This window comes from Parasteatoda tepidariorum, chromosome 2, assembly GCF_982258835.1.
Source record: "Parasteatoda tepidariorum strain Cologne lab strain chromosome 2, Ptep-v5.0, whole genome shotgun sequence".
NCBI lineage: Eukaryota > Metazoa > Arthropoda > Arachnida > Araneae > Theridiidae > Parasteatoda > Parasteatoda tepidariorum.
The window spans coordinates 23,266,759-23,288,305 of NC_141756.1; the positions used below are offsets into that span (position 1 = coordinate 23,266,759).

Below are 21,547 nucleotides of genomic sequence, written 5' to 3' on the forward strand. Positions count from 1 at the left end.
ATAGTTCCTGAGAAAGCAAAATTTTAAAATACAACTTTTTTAAAATTCGATTTCACTCAAATTTTGTATTTTGCCCTGTAAAATTAGGTTCATTAAAGCGATGTGAAAATGTATGTACCTTGCAATTAAAAATTTTTCGACTAATATTAAATAAAATATTAAAAAATGGTAAATATTTATGAAAAATTATTTTTTGCATGGAATTATCATTGGATAAATGAATTTTATAATTGTTTGCAAAATTTTTTCAATTCGCTTTAGAAGTTCTCGAGATATAGCGAAATACACAAAGAGTAAAATTAACATTAAGGGATCCTAACTTTAGGTGACTCTCCTGACCAAACTATTGAGACCTTGTTTACCAGATTGCGACTCCCTCCTATATATTGGGGGTTAGAAACCCGAATCCATTAAAAAAACTGCATTTTATCCAGAGAAAGCACGTTTATGTGGTTGATTTCGTAACTTAAAGTTAAAGAAAAATAAGTTAAGACAATTAATAAAGTTAAAATAATTCTAAGTTTTATTACAATTTGTTGCCCTTTTCGGTGACTTTCCGTTACAAAGCAAAATTTTTAAAAGTACAACTCGTCAAAAATAAGTTAACTATTGACATCAAAAATTTATCAAAACCAAGCAAATGAATTCTTTTCTTCAGCACATAACTTAATTTGCTTCAATGACCGTTGATTATAAATTATTTAGTCTCATAAAATCACTTCTAAAAACCTCAATTGTTAACAAACCAACCACGTGGTTACATTTAACTTTAGATGTAGCATGTCGGTGACGTAGCTCTCTTTTTGTTCCTTGAGCACACCTGATATAACGAATAGAAAATAATTATTAAAAAACTTTCAATGAACTCAATTTTAAAAAAAATTAAACAGAGCAAATATCTCTGATGTTACCTCTTCGGCAAGCTTTTTATTCTGGACACAGCTCAAAGTGCGTGCTTAAGATAATGGACACAGTTTTAAAAGCGTCTTTCAGGAAATGGACATAGTTCGAAATGCGTGTTTAAGAAAATGGACACAGTTCAAAAAACATCTTTCAGGAAATGGACACAGTTCGAAATGCGTATTTAAGAAACTGGATATAGTTTAAAAAGCGTCTTTCAGGAAATGGACACAGTTCGAAATGCGTGTTTAAAGGAATGGACACAGTTCAAAATGCATATTTAAAAAAATAGATGCAGAAAAGTAAATAAATAAAATAACTCGCATTTTTAATTTTTATCTCAAACTTAACATCTAAATTAGGAATTTCAACCTTGCGTTCTCTTAATTTTTTAAAAATTAATCATAATCATTACAACGAAAGGTCCTGGACTTTAGGGTCTGTATGGTTTAGTATATTACTGCGGGAACAGTTGCGACATTTCAGGAATCTCTTCATTCAGAACAGTAAACCATAAAATGATTATAAAAAGTCTAAATTCATAAAACGTTAATTTAATAACACTATTATAAAATTATAGGAACTGCGGGAACTTTGTAAAAAGAACTTTTTACTTTTATTATCTTTTCGAAAAAATAATTTAAAAAATGAGCTAAGTGATTAAGACAAACGTACCACATCACATTATAAATTTATTTGGATCCATTGGCTAATTCTTAAAAAAAGAAAAGAAATTTCATTAATAAAATTTGAAAAACCGATTTAAATGCTATGTTTTCACATTTCGATTTGTGTCCATTTTCTTAAACTTGCATTTTGAGCTGTTTACATTTTCTTGAACTCGCATTTCAGAGCTGTGTTCAGAATAAAGAGCTCATCGACTGTATTTAAAAAATTGACTAAGCAGAATAGTTTTCGGTTTTACTTCTTACATGCCGTATACTAAACCAATGAAAAAAGATTATTTTTCAAACATATCTTCTGAGCGAATTAATTAAATATTTTACTTGATTTTTGGAATCGGTGGACTGAAATTCCACTCTTAAACCTGCTACTCAAATTTTAGGACCTAGTTTTTTAGGACTATTATTAGGCTTGCTAGTTTTTTAGGAAATTTTAGGACCACTTTAGTTTTAGAGGGACGCACAAACTCTTCCTATTATTATAAGGTTTAACAACTTATAACTTATAAACTAATTTTAACAACTTGTGTTATATTTAAGCAAGAAAATTTTAAATAATACTGTGTTAGAATTTTCGTCCTAAAATTCGGTAAAATAACCGGCAGCAGTTTGTCTATCCAATTAACCCCAACGTTGATGGTACAAAACATTTTTTCACCTTTACGGTTTTGAAACCGTTACAACAAGCATGGTTAAAAAACCACTAATACACCAGTATACGATTTTTTAACCATTTATGACTAACATGGTTTCAAAACCGAAAAAAAGGAAATTTGACTGGGCATTGGATTTTCGTTGGGTATTGGAGTGGTTGAATTGTGTTTTACCAAATGAACCGTGGAATGTAGTTGAATTAGTTCATCTAGTTGTTTCACATATAGTAAGCGAAGGGAATATTAGACGTTTTTGTGTTAAGCAGCTTTATGATGCTGCCACCCTATGCGTGATTGAGAATATCGTATTCTAATAGTCTATGATCACAAATCGGTAAGTGAAGGACATTGGAAACTTTTAGTGTAGAAAAGAATAGTGAGAAGTTCTCTGTTGTCAACGCTAGGACTCGAACTCCGTTCTGTCGATCATGAGACTGACAGATTAGCCAGCTCGGCTAGAGAGTGTACCCAGCTGCAATTAACTAATTGGTTTCATGAGATGAGCCTAGCTGGTGCGAAAAAAGTACGATGGTGAAAGCAATTAAAATAAACGGTTTTTCTCCCAGTTAACAGTTTGGATACCATCTTATATATTGTTATTTAACTGTTTCTTTTAAATTTGGTAAAATAACATATTAAATATATTTAAATAAATTGTTTTTCTACCATTTTTTTCGAGAAATTTCTAACAGGGTAGTCAGTTAAATTTCAGGTCAGAAAACTTCCTTACGTTTAATTATTTATTCAATGATTCATGAAGAAAAATGATTTTTATGCATTTGTAGCAAAAATTTTTATGCTTTTTTGCAGTCAATCATAAAAGGAAAAAAAAAGTATTTAAAGTTTCCCATTTTAGTTGAGCTTGAGTTATGGGTTTGGGACAGCAATTTACTTGATTTCTTGTTCCACCATTTTATGAAAAATATTCATTACCTATTGAACCAAAAAGATTGATTTGCAAAACAAATAATTTACCACAGAACAAATTTAGAATAACGGTATTTTTTTCCTTATGAAATTTCTATTCAAATTCTAGGCTAAGAAAAGTTCAAAGAACTTAGCTTTTTTCAAAAATCAAAAGTAGGAAGATGCGTTCGAGTCAAAACAAAGCTAGAAAGTATTTGAAAACGATTTGTCTAGTTAACCGTAACCGCATATTTCACGCAACTTGCAAATTTGCGACAGGAAAGAGACTTAAGTGAAAAACGAGAAAGTTGGTTTATACCGATTTAACCTTAAAACAGTAAAGTTAATTCTCATAACTCCCGCAAGGTAAAAAGAAAGACAGATTTAGTTTAACTTAGTCGACTTCTTCGCAATATTCATTTGTCTCATCTCCTAGTGAATTTATCCTAGATATTCGTTAGAGCGATAGATTTAACCTTGAATTCATCCCTTAATGGACACGCACGCTTCGCTATGACAGGTGAAATGATCTTCCTTATCCCTTGATGAAGTACACAAACAGTAAACAGGCATTTAATTTTATCTATTTTGGAAGTGTATGAATAGGCGATACTCTATCTTGTCACATATGGTTCCGTACTTATGCAAATAAAATGCAGTGATGAATATTGAGTTGGGGATAAAAATGCATCAGTTTGGATTTTATAGTTGTATCAACATAAAAGGCAAACTTCAAATCTCGTTATCTATTTGAAATACGCATAACAGTTTGGAATTTAATCTTGTTTCAACATTATGTGAAATTAAAAGCAAACTTCTGTTTTTATTTTTTGCTAGAATTTCAAAAATTTTATCAGTTTGGAATTTATTGTTATTTCAACAAAAAAAAGAGGTAAATTTTTAATTTCGTTACGTATTAGAAATACGAAAAATACTTCAGAATTTAATGCTGTTTCAACATTATGTTAAATTATAAGCAAATTTTTGTTATCATTTTTTGTTAGAAATTCACAAAACATATCAGTTTAGAATTTATCGTTATTTCAACATAAAAGGCAAAAAATCGAGCTTCATTATGTATTAGAAATACGCAAAACAGTTTGGAATTCAGTGTTTTTTCAGCATTATGTTAAATTAAAAGCAAATTTTTGTTATCTTTTTTTGTTAGAAATTCACAAATTTTGTCAGTTTCGAATTTATTGTTATTTCAACGAAAAAGGCAAACTTTTAATCTCTTTAACTATTAAAAATACGCAAAACAGTTTGAAATTTAATATTATTTTAAATTAAATTCAAACTTTTGTTCTCATTATTTATTAAAAATTGACAAATTATATCATTTTAGAATATATTTTTATTTCAAAATAAAATGAAAACTTCTAATCTCTATCTGTTAGAAATGTACGCAAAATTCACCAGCTTGGAATTTATTGTGGCTTCAACATAAAGGGGAAAATTTCTAATTGCATTGCGTATTAGAAATACGCAGATCAGTTTGGAATTTAGTGTTGTTTCTGCTAAATGTTAAATTACAGGAGAACTTCAGTACTTGTTATCTGTTAAAATACATTAATGTTAATTTAGAAGATTTCAAAAAGTCACAAACTACTGAAACAAAATTATTTATAAAAAATTAATGATATGTATTGATCTTTCTTTTTTATACAGGTTGACATTCACTTGGTAAGATGCATCGATAAATAAAATTGAAACACACCAGTTTTGAATCAATTGTTGTTACACTGTATGCTAAAATATATACTAACTGTTATTTGACAGAAATGCGCTAAAGTTTATTTAGAATAATTTAAGCATATAAACTACAGATCTAAAATGAAACACTATACAAACTACTGATGTATATTGATTCTCTATCTTGCCAAACAGTTCGTCATTATGCAACGTTAGATGCATTGATAAATATAATTGAAGATAATAGTTTTCAACTTTGAATTTATTGCTGGTTGCAAACTGTTAAAGTATAGACAAATTCTTGTATTAGGTATCTGTTAAAATGCATTAAAGTTACGTTAGAAGATTTTAAATAGTCGCAAACTACCGAAAAAAAATTTATTATAACAAATTAATGCAACAAATTTATCTATCTTTTCATTAAGGTTGACATCCATCGTATAAGATGCATTGATAAATAAAGTTGAAGCTAAAACTCATCAATCTTGAATTAATATTTGTTATTACTAGATGCTAAAATAAAGGTAAACTTCTTCTCGTACCATCTGACAGAAATATGGTTGTTTATAACATTTTAAATAATATACAACTGCTGTATATAATTATGCCCTATTTTGTCAAGCAGCTCGACATATGTAACGTTATATATATATATATATATATATATATATATATATATATATATATATATATATATATATATATATATATATATATATATATATATATATATATATATATATATATATATATATATATCGTTTGACTCCGTTAAACGCCACAATATTTCAAATCATGGGTTGTAAAATCTGATTCAATTGATGTTTGTCGTCGGATTGGTTTTCAAATCCTGCCTATGTACGTGTTTCAAGACGTCACAAAATACTTTTCCTTCTTCAGCATTTATATTTATATTGAAATCACCGTCAAGCCAGTAATCATACGTTAATAATAAGAATAATATAAAAATACTTTAAATTATTGTTATTAAATACATTAAAAATGTCTGCAAGTGAAAATAAAAAGAAACACAGCAGCGGTCGCCATAGCAACACATGCAATGACGACATATGCGCACTTTTTACTGTTACTCTTGAACACAGTTGAAAAGTGTGTGGACTCCATCCAAACCAAGACCCATTTTGACAAATGGTAATAAACGCTATTGAAATTCGCACAGAACAGTTTGAAATTCGAGAAGTTTAGACTATCACAAAACTGTTAAAGTTTACTCAGAACTGAAAATTATTTACAATGTAAAAATAAAAGAAGATTTGATTTATCGAATTTTATTTCGATTTCAAGACAAAGCTTCTGCATCGATATTGATTTAACGTTTTCGAAACTGTGTCATTTTCAGAAAGAAGATTTGCTTCGACAATTACATAAATTTTGTGCTGCTAGTTGCGCTTCCCCCGTGGTGTTTACATTAAACATACATTTTCAAATTGGCAATTATTATCAATTAAAATAATTTTTACTGTGGAATAATTGGGCAGCGATAATTAGAAACCTTTACAAGAGACATTTTCTGAAATTTTTTTAAAATTATTTTCCTGAATAAAAAAAAAAGTTACAATTCCATTTAAAACTATTTATTAATCCCCATTCTCTTCAATATTTTTAAATTAAGAAAAATTATCTGGAAATATGTAAATTTATATTATAGAAAGTTCTCCGCTCTTCGTTATTTTGCAAAGAAGTTTTTTACGTAAATTAGTATTCGTTATTTAGGTTATTCAAGTACTTTGATAAGAAAATTTATTTCGAAGAACAATTTGAAAGACGAATGCTAATAAATTCTATATTTAGTTTTACAAACTAGCTTTAAAAAAAAGGCGAAAGGCTTAATGGAAAACAGAAGGAAAAGTGGAAAATGTAAATCTCACTGTGACCGTAACATGCGGATGTGTTTAAGTTCGCACCATCGATTTCAAAACAACAAATCGACCGTTCGTACGGAATGACACTCACAGCGTGAAAATTGATTACACTCAAATTTTGAAGGATGTTAAAAAAAAGCAATTAATATATATATATATATATATATATATATATATATATATATATATATATATATATATATATATATATATATATATATATATATATATATATATATATATATATATATATATATATATATATATATATATATATATATATATATATATATATATATATATATATATTCCATATTGCACTTGAGGGAGTTATTCGTGATTCAAACATCAATATCAGTGGTCCCAATTTTGCTATATCAGTTTAACTACTTGCATATGCTTATGACATTGATGTAATTGCTCGTTTACTTCCTACCCTGAAAGAGGCATTTCTTGCCCTTGAGTTGGCTGCAAGACAAATGGGCAATAGTCATAAATTTAGAGAAAGCAAAATGCATGTTATTCTCAAGTCCCAGACCTCTATCTTGAAATAGATTCTTATAGATTGGATACAGTACTGAGTTTTACTTACTTAGGATCAATTATTACTATTAATAGCAGAATGTATCTTGAAATAAAAAATCCCAACTCTATCGGGCAAAAGATGGGCTGAAAAGATTTATTAAATATTGGTCTCTCTTGTCATATGCTTGGGCAATGACGAAACTGGAGGAAACTTGTATTAGAGTATTTGAGAGAAAGATTTTGTGGAGTATACCTGGTGGTGTAAATGACAACAATAACTGGAGAAGGAGGTTTAACTTTGAAATGTACAAGATTTTCAAACAACCTGATATTATTAAGTGCATAAAAGTAAATAGAATGAATTGAATGGCCCACGTGATGACAATAGTGATGACAATACGATAACAAAGATATTGCTTTTTATACCCATTGGAACAAAAAAGAAGGAAATGCTGCGGTTGAGATGGGCTGATTTGCTTTAGTCTGATTTTCTTACAATCAATAAAAAGAATTGGAGATCAATGATAAATTGGAAATATTTTTGGAGAAATCTTCAGAGGAAGGTATTAACCCAAATTGGGCTATCTGGCCAACTATGATGATGACGGTTAGATTTTAACGTTCTTATGTTCCAGGTTGTGGCTATCCCCCTTGCATATGTTGCTGGTCAAGAACCCGAGAAATAAAGAGGAATGCTTGCTCATGCAAAGTATGTTTTTGAGTCTCGTTTCCGAATGCCGAAAGTGTATTTCTTCTGGTATCTAACTGGTTATTTCAACTCAAAGTGTAAAAAAAAAGTAATGTTTCATTATTTACTTGTAAACAAGTCACTTTAAGACTTTGACGGCACTACATTACTTATCTGTCTCAGTATTACAATGAAATAAACATATGTAGAGTACGCTAAAACAGAAAATGAGCCACCCTGAATAACTTTTGATCTATTGATCTGATCTTCACGCTCTAGGACTGAATCTAAGAGGTTGGAATAGGTGACTTCAAATATGCTGAATAACTAATGCAGGCGATATTTTTAGCAACGAATTCAGACACAAATATGTACTCTCTCTGAATGAATATAATTTTTTTCCGACGGATTCGGATTTCTGTCTCAAAAATATAGGAGACAGCGGCAATCTGAGAAATATAGTCTCCTTAGTTTGATCAGGAGAGCGATCCGAAGTTTGGATCCTGAGATGTTAATTTTATTTGTTATGTATTTCTTCACATCTCATGATTTTTAAGCTAATCCAAAAACTTTGCACACAAATATAAAAATCGTTTATCTAAGCATAATTCCATGCAAAATATAATTATTAGTAAATATTTATTATTTAATTAAAAATTTGGAATTGTAAGGTATACAATTTTTACATCACTTTAAGGAATGTGATTAGTTATGGCAAAATACAAAATTTGAGCGAAATAAGTTGAATAGTTATTCAGAAATCCAATTTTTAAAATACGGCTTCTTTAAAATTCAATTTCTCTCGAAATATTCGACCGATTTCGCTCAAACTGTGTAGTTTGCCATGTAAAACTAACATCATTTAAAATGTTGCAAAAGTTTGTTCTTTTAATTTAAAAATTTTCGACTATTATTAAATAAAATAATCAAAACTAATAAAAATTTATTAAAAGCTAATTTTTGTGTGGAATTATATTTGGATAGATGAATTTTGCGATTTTGTGTAAAAATGGTTCAATTCGCTTGAAAAGCTCTCCAGATATAGTGAAATATGCAAAAAATAAAATGACCATAGGGGTATCCAAACTTTGGACCACTCTCCTTCTTAAACTAAAGGGACAGAAACTCGAATCCGTAGAAAAAAAAAGGTTTTTTATTCCGAGAAAGCACGTTTTTTTCTGATTTCGTTACTTAAAATATCATCTGCACTAATTTATTAGCATATTTGAGGTCACCCTCTCAAACCATTAAGATTAGGTCAAAGAACGTGAAGATCCGATCATTAAATCAAAAGTTATTCAGAATGGTCCATTTTTTTATTTTGCGTACTGTACAGTGCAAATAAACACGGGTTGAAATAAAATTTGGTTCCTGGGAGTGCTGCCATGAGTAGAAACACATATGGTTGAATGATCATAGCCTTGATAGACTGCCATGACGGCGTGGATCAATGTTAGGAGTTATTGTGTATTGTAAGCGATGGCACTCATTACCATCTCAAGATTTGTAGGTGTGGTGTGCTGCTATACAGCGTAGACAGTATTGACATCAACTGTTGTCTTCGTTTGGAGTGGTATCACGTTCGATGAGATTGCACTGCAACCGAATGGAACATGGTCATTTTTAGTGATAAATTCCGATTCAATTTGGGCAGTGATGACATTCGTTTACGTGCGTGCGGTCCTCGAAATGAATACCTGAATTCTGCCTAAGATGGACAGCAGCGCAACACGTGGGGTGGTATAGGTTGCCATCATATACGACACACTGTCACTGCTGATGTTGATCTAGAGTCATGACAGCCCGTCGGTATACTTGTGCCATCCTTCAACCACATGTGCTGCCACTCATAGTAGGGATTCCAAGAGACAATGTTGAAAGCTCAGTCACACACTGCAAAGGTGTCTCAGGATTGCCTCCGCTACATTACCACCATTCTCTGACCTGCTCGATCCTCAGATTTGTCACTGATCTTGCATTTCTATGAGCAATTGGTGAGGCAAGTCGGACAGTTTCCAAATTTAATCGAATTATAGACGAGTTTACAGAAACTGTGGTACGAGATGCTGCAGGACATCATGAAAGCGGGCCTTGTATGCCTCAATGTTCGACTATATAGCATCATGTATTCGCGCTAGAGGTGACCCAACAGGGTACTAAAACCTGTTTCTTGCAATGCAATAAATGAACATTTTACTTTGGTGTTATTTTTATCACAATTGTTTGTCAACGTATGTATGTAAAGTTTCGTTTCATGCCGGCAACTCTTTTCAAGTGAGAGAATTTTTATGGCAATAAGTGTAAGTCTTAATTTCAAGAAAATATTTATCTGCTGGTGCATTTTGTTATTTATTTATTTCTAATTGCTGAGGCATTTAAAATATCGTTTGGCTTTAACTTAATTCGTAATATACATTGTATTGCTTACAAAATGGCTCCTAGTAGTAAAAAAACAACGAACAGCATTCCAAAATCGATTATTTTTTCCAAATAATAATGGTATATCATTCCAGAATATAGAAAAACTAGCAATTTCATTTCATTATGCAGTATGAGGTTTAACACTTTAGAAAAAATTGGTTCGAAAACAAGGTAAAAAAAGGTTGTCCGGCCAAGTTAACGAAACGTGATCAGAGATTTATAGTTTGAAAATCTGTGAAAAATACACATTTGTGTTCTGTAAAAGGTTTCTGTAGAATTTAATGAAAAACTTTCTTCTACAATTACGCATGAAACTATTCGATAAGTTCTCTGAGTAGCTGCCCGTAGATACTATGTTCTACAAGTAAAAAATTTTTTAGCGCGTAAAACAGTCAATCAATCTAATATTACTGTAAAATTTACTGAAAAGTTTTCACGATAAATAGGATTTTAAGAATGCTGCACTCAGGGTGCCAGTACTTTTTACCATAATTTGATCCCGAATATCCTACATTGTATGTTAAAATCATTTTTCAAGTTTAGGTAACTTAACAATCGAATGCGGTAGTATAGGATTTAGCTCAAAAAGTGTCTTTATAAGGGTTAATTTATTTACAAGTGATCCTTAAAAATGACAAGCAGCATATATTTAAAAAAAATCCAATTATGGTAACTTTCTAAAAATTTTTCTACTCCAGGAATTTAAAATTTTTTTTTGGATAAATCAAAATAAATTAAGATTCTTAGAAATACATTATTTTACATCGATAAATTTTAAATATATTTTTTTTATTTAGCCATTATAGCTAAACGTTCTTGAATCCTAAGTTCTTTAGCTATCAATATTTGTACGTTAGGCAAAAACAGCCAAACTATTTTTCGTAAAAATGTAATTGATTACAAGAAATAAACGATCTGATAAAGGGCATTTTTCTGAAATCGCTTTCCATTTTTAGCATTTTAAATTTGTACTTTTGAATTAAATAAAACTTATTTAGATATTTAATGAATCCCGATATTAATAATGATATTTATTATGTTATCTATCATATTATATTGATATCCGATATTGAATTATTTCATAAGAAAAAAAATCAAAATAACGATTTTCCAAACTTTTTTTTCTACTTTCAGAATTTTAACCCTTTGGTTTTTGTTTCTCAGTTATTGAGTTCCAATTTGTTTTTCAATTACGGATTCTAAATTTTGTCATTTGAAATATTTTCATTCAGCTCAATTTGACATATTATTTTTATTAAAAAATATTAATGTTAAAATAATTTCCAATATTACAATGCTTTATGAAAGAAACGATTTCTCTTAGAAATAAAATCCGTATCAGCAAGGAAAAAAAATTAAAAATGAAAGTTTCCCACAATTATTTTCTATTTTCACAATTTTAAACATTTGCTTTTATATTAAGCTTACTTATATATTTTTTGATCATTATTTTATTTTGCTTTCATAATAAATCAGATTAAAATACTAGAGCAATACATTATTTTACATCTATAGATCTTAAAATGATTTTTGAGTGTTTTTATTTTACTTATTCTGACATACTTTTCTTATGATTGTAAAGGTTTTTAATATTTAACTTTAAGTGAAAAAAACTATGTGATTTCTGTAAGAAGTTAAATGAACTGCATAAAAAAAGAACAATAATTATGGTGCATCTTCAATCGAACGTTTTATAGTGATTCGACTAGACATCATAAAGGGATAACTCTTGAGTTAAATCGTCTGTTAAATGGCATTTAATGGAAACGTTTAAATATCAGAGTTTTTTTTCTACTCAATTATTTGAAAGTAAAAGTTCACTAAATGTTTTTTTTTTACTCAACATAAGATTTCCGCATATTTCTTGTTAAACGAGCGCTTGAAAAGCGTAGATCTATTTTTTACAGAAATTAAAGGAATTTTTCGAAACAATTTAGGAACATAAGGATTTCCAGAATAAGTTAAGAACGATGTTAACGAATAAGTTAAGATCTTACTTAAATCAAGATAACAAACACATTTACTTTGCTTTTAAAATTACATTCACATGAAATTTAAATGATCAGTTTAAAAATAATTGATACCATAATTACTCTAATTAGTATCGTAGATACTGTAATTAGTACCTTTTTTTTAAATAAAAAATAGTGCTTAAAAGTTCTAAAAATAGTCATCGAAACTGAAACATTTTGTATATAGCTTCAAAAAAGGATGCTATTTGTTAGGCTAGCAATTTTAGGACACATTTAAAACTTTTGTTTTTGAATAAAATTACTTCTTAGAAGATATTTAGATAAATTTTTAAAATTTTAAACTTGAAAAACTGCTGCGAATTTTTTGTAGCTAATTTTAAGTTTAATTAAACATTTTATGAATTCGTTTACCTATCAGTTAAAACTTTAAATTAAAAACTTTGCAATTAATAAAGAAGAATTTTTTTTTCATTTTTTCGAAATAGTTCTCTTTCTGCTTTAAAGAAATTTGATTTTAAGTTTATTTTTATTTATACATAAAAAGCGGTACTACATTCATACTAAAACTCTGTAAAATTTCATAAAAAATCTATATGAAACTAAAACTACAAATAGCTAAACCAGCATTATGTACTTGAAATACTGTATACCTCATTTACGATTTTGTTACTGAATAAGTGAACTTGCACATAAAATTAATTGTACAAGTTTATAAAATTGTACGAGTAAAATTAATTGTACAAGTGAACTTGTACAATTAATTTTATGTACAAGTTCACTTATGTACAAGTTTATGTACAGTTCCAGTGTTTGAAAGTAGTATTTGCCCAGACATCAAAGATTTTTTTTAGATATCAAATATGTAATAATGTGTATATGTTAGATACTATACACATATTATTACATATTTAACATTATATTCATTTAAAAAATACTAACATTAAAATAAATCAATTATAGTCTTTTTGCGTACTTTTTATTTCATTTTATAATCGTCGTTGAACAGCTGACCTAATTTTGGATTTACGAATACTAATGTTTAACTCTGTAGCCTTGTAATTTTGAACCAATCCAGAAAACAAGGAAAATCCTGAATCAATACTCCCAGAGGTTTGATATGGAACCTTGGAGGACTTTGTGACTCGACAGATTTAACGTGCATCAGTCTCTATTTATTACGCGGGGAATCTTCAATCAGCGAGGATCGAACCCACTACCTCTTAGACATAGGTCCAGTGCATTTTCAACCAGGCTACCCCGGACCTCCGTTTGCTTACTGGAAGAAAAGCGTTTATTTTTAAAGGACGTTTCTTATATTTCTTATATTATAATGAGCATTTTCTTATGTATCGAGGACATTCATAATAATGTACATTTTCTTATATATTTCTTATATATCCAGTAACACGCACTTTGAGTTGCGTCCATTTTTTCAAATAGGGGATCGAAAAAATGTCAAAAACCATACCTGCCTTAAATACGCATTTTGAGTTAAGTTCTTTTTTCAAACACACATTTCTGTTAATTTTTTAATGTGCTTTTTAAACTATATTCACTTTTCAAACACGCATTTATGCTAATTTTTTAATGTGCTTTTTAATCTATATTCATCTTTTAAACACGGATTTACGTAAATGTTTTAATATGCTTTTAAAACTATATTCAATTTTCCAAACACACATTTCAAATATTGTTCATTTTCCTAAATCTACGTCTAAAATTGTGTTCAAACTAAAAATTTAACGTGATATTTACTAAAAATTTCACGTGAAAAATATCCCGTAAACATTATTGAAAAAAAATCAGCTTATTATTTTAAAAGAAGTCATATCATCAATCAATTACCATTATTCCAATTGGATAAGCAACACATATCCGTTCTGTTTTCATCACGAATTTTAAAGAGTGAGGTAAGAATATGCTTTAAAAGTAAAATATGCCTCGGTTGGCTAATCAACTGTTTTACAGATCAGAGATCAGTTATGAAGCGTGATGAGCCCACTTTCCATCATAAGCCTCAACTCTAAAAATAGGCCACATATGATTATGATAATAATTGCACCTCAAGACGTTAATAATGTATCATCTTTCCTTACAAAAAAACTCGGAATTAGGTTTTTTCTTAAAACTCTTTCAGAGGTAATGATGATGTTTGTATTATATGCGATTGAAATAAATGGAGCCTTAATATATCGGGGTTTCGGATCTCTGAGTGCTTAATAAAACATAATGATAATTGCATTACACACTTTGCAGAAATATGACGTAAAATGCTTTAAAATGAGTTTTTGTGCAATATATGAACTATTTATTCTTCTCATTTTTTTCCCTTTCAAAGAGTTGTTTTAACTGTAAACCGTGGAATAGAAATCTTGACGTTTGGAATGTTAGAGAAAATTAAAGTTGATTGTTCGCTTTTAAAATGAGGGATTGTAAGAGAATATAGGTGTAGGAAAGTAAATGAATGCTTTTCTTATACAAAAAATTGACCTACATCTTTTTCGACGTTGGTTAGTACTTGTCAAAATTTTAAATAATTGTTTATGAAGTAAATCTAATCAAGAAATTTTCAAAAGCCAAATTTTTTTTTGTGCAATTATTTCATTAAATTCTTAAAAATACGGAAAATATTTTGTTTATTTATTTATTTTTAAATCTTTTTTCTTAGAAAGAGTTGTGGATATCTTACTGTAAAAATAATATGCCCTATTTAAACTGTAGTATAAACTATATGTCTTTTAAAAGATTTTCCTCTAATCATAATCATACTCAAAAAAATACAACTTCTAGAAATGTTGAATCATATGAAGGACTCAATAATTTTTTCTTTAAAAAATTTGTATCATTATTGTTGCATAAAATTGTATTATATGTAACTAAGTAAAAACATGTATAGACGTTATATAAATAACATATTAGAACAGAATAGTTAAAAAAATCATTTCCTTAATAAATTTTTTTCAATCTGTCTTTATTCAATAGCGAATTTTCGAATATGAATCAATAACTGAACTAAATTTGAATCTAATGTTTGCAGAGTTATGCATATATTTGTTAGATTATTGAACAATCTGACAAATTTAACATTAGATTGTTGTTTATACATTAAAGTTGTTTATACAAATAATGCATATAAAACTATTTGTTTTTCTTAAACTAAATATGAAGTTTTTTTTTTATGAAATATACTCAGAGAATTTAATTTTGTCCAAAAATGAAATCCATATTATAACAGTTATAATTTAAAATTGAACACGTTTTTCTAAATACAGAAAACATTTTCTAAACGCAGAATTTCATTAAGTTATGTGTCCAATTATACTTGTTGTTGCGAATACTAAAACCAGTATACTGTATATCGAACTGTAGCGAATACAAAAATTCTCATTTTTTAAAATCTCTAAGTACAAAAAAATTACCAAGAGCGTATGTAGTATGCCCATATTTACGGCTGTCGTTGAAAATAAAATACATATAGCACATTATATCACTTATTTTAATTACTTATTTAAATTAAAGCAACTTTTTTAAAGAGAGAAACGATACTTTTAGAAACCTATGAAACCAATTATTGTAAATGTAAAGTATACTTTAAACTCTGAAATACTACTAGCAATCTTGTTTAAAATCTTCATGAATAAAATAATGCACCTAATGAATATGATGAAATGAACCCAGTTTTCTTAGCTCTGATTAAAAATAAAATGCGTTGTGCATATCATATCTATTTTAATTTCCCAACCAAGCCATCCTTTTATTTAAAAAAATAATGAAAATATCCATAACTACATGTAACATAAACTCTTTAGTAGCGTGTACTGAAAACAAAGAAATATTACTAAAACAACATTTTCAAAAATCCACATGAATAGAGAAATATACCCAGCGAATAGTTAATGTACCTAAACATTTAACAATCACTAAAAATAAAATGCCTATCTTAACAATTTTCATTTTGAAATCAAAGCCCTCTTTTATAAAACAAAGGAAAAAATATCCATTAAGTCATGCTTAAAATAATATAAAGTAACATGTACGGAAAGCAAATAGATATACATATAAAACTACTTCACGAATAAAAAGGATAATGTCATTTTACACTCGGTTGCCCGACATCTTTAAAACTCCGTTTTCCCGTCAGCTCATTTTCCCGACAGTAGATTTGTCTGACAGGGTAAACATATAAGAAAAATCAGAGTAAATATTTGCTTTCTGCCGAGACAGTGGATTTATAAAATTTTCTTAATCTTTTTTATTTCAGCTGAGGAAAAATAATACGCAGTGGATAATATTAATTCAGCTCATAATTTGCTAACGATCTATTTTTGGTAATTTTTTGAAAATTTTTTTAATTGATTATTATAGTTTTTTGTCACACATATTATTTTGGTTATGGTTAATATAATACTCCACCATTGCTTATATGATTTATATACATTTATTTATTATTATAAATTTTAATAAATTAGTGAATGTTTTTTTCAATAATATTTGTCAAATAGTTAGGGTTTTCGTAGATTTATTTCAAGCGAAGGAGTTGTCAGATGAACAAATCTATCTGATACGCTGTTATAATTTTCTATCTGAAATATGAAAAAAATAACTGGAGGCAGTCTATCCACTCAATTAACAGTAAAGTTTAGGGTGAAAAACCTTTTTTTACCATTCCAGTTTCGAAACCACTTTCAACTAGTATGATTATAAAACCGTTAATAAAAAACTTCACAATTTTTTTAACTACTTTTTTTTAACTCTCGGCTATAATATCAACACAGCTGCAAGGAACTAAGTGGTTTCATTTGGTGGGTTAAGCTGGTTCGAAATTTTTTAAGTTGCTTAACCGCTTAGTTTTAGTTGCTTTAGCAGTTAATAAAAGTTTTTTCTTACAGTTAACAGTTTAAACACCATCTTATTTATAGTTATTTGACTGTTTTGTTTAAATGTAATAAAATAACAAATATAACTGTTATTTAATCATTTTTTGAGAGAGATTTCTAACAATGTAAGTGAGTTTTTGGACAAATGAGTTATTGGGCTAACATACCTGTCGGGAAACTGAGTGTCGGGCAGAAGTTACAGACTAGAATAAAGTTATATACTCTGAAAATAATTAGTATACGTAAGCTTTCAGTTTTCACTAAAACGAAATGCATATATCATATTATAAATATCTTAATTCTGAAATTGAAACACGTATTTTAATAAAGGAAAAGAATATTCATTAAATTATATTGCAAGCAATCTCTAAAAATACTTAGATGAAAAAAATAAAGAAATACTATAAAATCATAATTATCTGAAATGCCCAAGAATAAAATAATATTTCTAAGGAATAATTTATATTGGTAAGAGTTCAGTTCGAACTAAAAAGAAAAGGCATTTACCAATGTTAATTTTGTAATAAAAACATCCTTTTTTGAACAAAAAAAAGCAAAACAATATCTATAAACTTATGTTGTAAATAATGCTGAAAAATGCTCGATAAAAATACTATAAAAATAATAATTTTCAAAAATCTCCTACAAAAAAGTAACACAAACATGTAACACTTATACGTACACTCACTAAAAATACAATGCATATTATAGCGATTATAATATTGCTGTAATTAAACCACTTTTTATTATAAAATTATTTATTCCGAGAAAAATTAATATATTTATCTTTTAGTTTTTAATAAAATCAATATGCATCCAGTTATAATATCGACACTTATAGTATTCATTTTAATTTTGCTACAATTTAAACACCTACGAAATTGAAGCAGCATGAAAAAAAGTTCAAAATTATTTCAGCAATAGTATCCACTGTAACATGTGTTGAAAAAAAATGTCACCAAAATCAGCAGTTTCTAAAATCTACGAAAATGAGATAATATCTTTAAGGAACATTCAATATATTCAGGCTAATTTGTCGATCCAATAGAGTTCTAATGTCGATCCATATAGTACTGAATATGAATTAGTTGCAATTTAAGTACCCTTTTCTAAACGGAAACACAAGCATAAAAAAATATATTTAAGCTTATTTCAACAAAAATTGTCATTTTCTAAAAATAAATCTACAGATATAATATGCTAAGGGAATATTTTATGTGTTTTTACTTAAAACTTTTGCTTGTACGCATTTCGGATATAATTTTGCAGCAATCGAAGCCCCTTTTTCTAAACAGAGAGGAAGAAAAAAGATATCCTTAAGCTTAATTTTACCAATAATCCATAGAGTAATGTATACAAAAAAACAAGTGCATTCAACAAATGTCATAATTTTCTTAAATTTTTCATAATAAAATATAGTGATTATTTCCCTTTTTAAAAGATCGAATTTGAACAACATAAAAAAAAAAAAAAAAAAAAAAAAAAAAAAAAACAGAAAAAGAGAAGTAAAGAGAAATCCAATTTTAGAATAAGACGACTTAACGCGGCATGGGTTTTCGAATAAAAAAAGAGAAATTACCTGTTCGATGGCGAAGTCGTACCTTCTTGCTTAATCTCAGCCATTAGTAACTGTGAAGTGATGCGCGGCCTTACGCTTCACCTAAATAGTCCTTTTTTTTCCTTGCTTCAGCCACCTCCCACCCCCCTTCACCTTCTTTACAAGTAACCCTATTGAGAAGAGAATTACTATATTATTACCATGGAAACCAAAAAGCGGATGAAGAAAGTGAAAAAAAAAATACTTTCAAAAATGTTCAAGCGAAACTGTTTTGTGTAATTTTTTAAAATTCAAAAATATTTTTCTCAACTTTTATAAATTTTTTATTTTATTTAACATATATACTATAGGGAAGAGTGTTGAACATATTTTAGCTCTTTTAAAATATGAAGTATTAAATTAAGTAGCTTTGAAAATGTGTGGAAAATACACATTATGCATTTTCTAATTAGTATTTTTTTATGTGATTGAATTATGTTGTGCACTGAAGGAAAAAAAAATGCTTTTCAATACCAAGAACAATTGGAATTGGACACTAGCACAACTATTCTGGTGTTCAATATTAAGAGAATTTGCTTATTTTGTTGAATTTTTTGAATACAACTGATCAAGATGTAAAGCGATTGTTTCGAAACAAAATGTAAATTTATGTGTCGAATACGTAAGCGTGTGTAGGGGCGAAGCTAGAGGAAAAAAAATAAACTTAAAAATTGAGCATGGCAAAATCAGCATTTCTTTCGCTCACACAAATTTCTTGGTGTTTTTTTTTGCAGTTATTTTTACCGATTTTTTTTATTTAATTTCGAACAACAAAAATGAGTAACTATCAACGTTTAGATAATGGAATGAGGTGGCGTATTGTTGGAATATTTAAAGCAGGGCAGTCTAAAGTCCAGATTTTATTATATTTCAAAACAGTCGTTGGATAGCCAACTCAGTTCTGAGTTTAAGATTATTAATGTTCAACTTCGCAGCCTTGTAATTTTGAACCAAATTCAGAAGACAAGGGAACTCCTAGATCAAGTATTGGGACAAGCAATCCATCGTGTAGGATTTTTTGATGAAATTAACTCTCAATTGCGTTACATGGAGAGGTGAAACCACGAAAACCTCCCATTATTAGCCTGACAGCAAAGTTATTCTAACCCATAATCCGTCAACCATTGATGATATTTTACGTTATCACTGTAGTACGTGCGAGCCGAATGCATAATTCGTATCCACTGGGATTTGGATCTTGGTCACATCATTCAAGAATGAACACTCCATCACCTGACCACCACGATTCTCAAATCCAGATTTGTTGAGAAATCAGTTTAACACACATCGTTGTGTACAATTTATGGAAACAATTTCAGGATTCTGAATCAGGTGAGCGAAAGCCTGGCTGTGGTCTGTCAAGAGCAACAACAGCCAACGGAGATCAGTGTTTACCGATTACAGTGAGACGTAAAAGGGATGCTACAGCTCTCGTACCGCTGACTTTTGCCAACAAAAGGGTCCGATTATGATGGTGCAGAGATCATAGAAATTGGAGCATGGCTTAATGGTCGAAGTATTTTTTTATTTATGAGGTCCACTTCAGCCTGACCACTGACTCTCAACGTTCCTTCATATGGAGAAAACCAGGGATCTACTAAATGCACACTAATGCCCGAGGAATTGATTGTTATAACAGCAGAGGTTTTGCTGGTCTGGGCAGGAATTATGCTGGAATCCCGCACACCTTTCCAAGTCAGTGAAAGAGATGTGAGGTATATATAGGGACGAGGTCATGGAGCCCAATGTTTGACTTTTCAGGAGTCCAGTAGGTCAAGATTTCATTTTAATGGATGACAATGCGCCACCGTTCAGTGCACTTTTGTTCGACCACTTTCTAGAAAATGAAGATGTAATGAAACCTGGATGGATTTCCCAGCTAGATGTCCTGACCTCAACTCTATAGAGCATGTCTGGGATGCTTTGGGGAGGGTAATTTTAACACGCAACAGCACTCCGAGAACCATCTAGTGTCTAAAATCAGCGTAACAGGACGAGTGATACAAACTGCTACAGCAATTCATAAATTACCTTATTTCCGGGATGAGAGTCCTGCATATATGTGCGAGGGGCCATACCCCATATAAAACAATTTTTTGAAATTTAATTCTGAAACCACTATTTGATACCATCCGACCCTTACAAGTGTTACGCATGCTCATGCGAGTATATTATAAATGTTAAATGGTTATTAATTTTGTATTATATCAACCGATGCTCAAACCAAACTTTATTGAATTGGGTATAATATGAAAAAAGCACAACTACTTCCACTTACTAGGAATAACATTTACCTTTTAGTTTAATTAATAAATTGAGTTTTAAATATGTTTACTAAATTCATAAACTTCGGTAAAACAACAATAAAAATTATTTCCAAAGGAACTAGACTAATACAATTCCAACCTGGCGAGTAGCGACTTATAAACAAGACACTTCGTTTGATGCTTTTACTTGTTGCTAGAAATCAGGTTCGCAAAAAATGCTACTTACTAGTTAAATTTAGTAGGAATAACACGATCTGTGACGTAGGCTATAGTATACCCAATTCTGTCCAGTTGTTCTGGCGATATTTTGCAAAATATAAAAATTTTCTTAAGTTGAAGATCAGTGTAATAGAGCCTATTGTTTTGTTCCATCATTTATCAACAACACATACTGAATGCAAAATTCTTCTACAGCAGAAAAAATTCTGGCTCATATATTTAAAAGGTACTAGTTTCATGTTGCCAAAGGTACACTATCCAAA

At 29.2% G+C, this 21,547-nt stretch overlaps 1 protein-coding gene across 1 annotated transcript in view; it reads right to left on the reverse strand.

The window, feature by feature from the left end:
• The window catches only part of LOC107447716 (uncharacterized), a 28,346-nt gene extending 9,355 nt beyond the window's left edge, over positions 1 to 18,991 (reverse strand). The window contains exon 1 of the mRNA XM_016062712.4: positions 18,781 to 18,991. Within this exon, the coding sequence (XP_015918198.3) occupies positions 18,781 to 18,824 (44 nt within the window). The 5' untranslated portion in view covers positions 18,825 to 18,991. The remainder of the gene's footprint in view (positions 1 to 18,780) is intronic.
• Between the last annotated feature and the right edge of the window lie 2,556 nt (positions 18,992 to 21,547).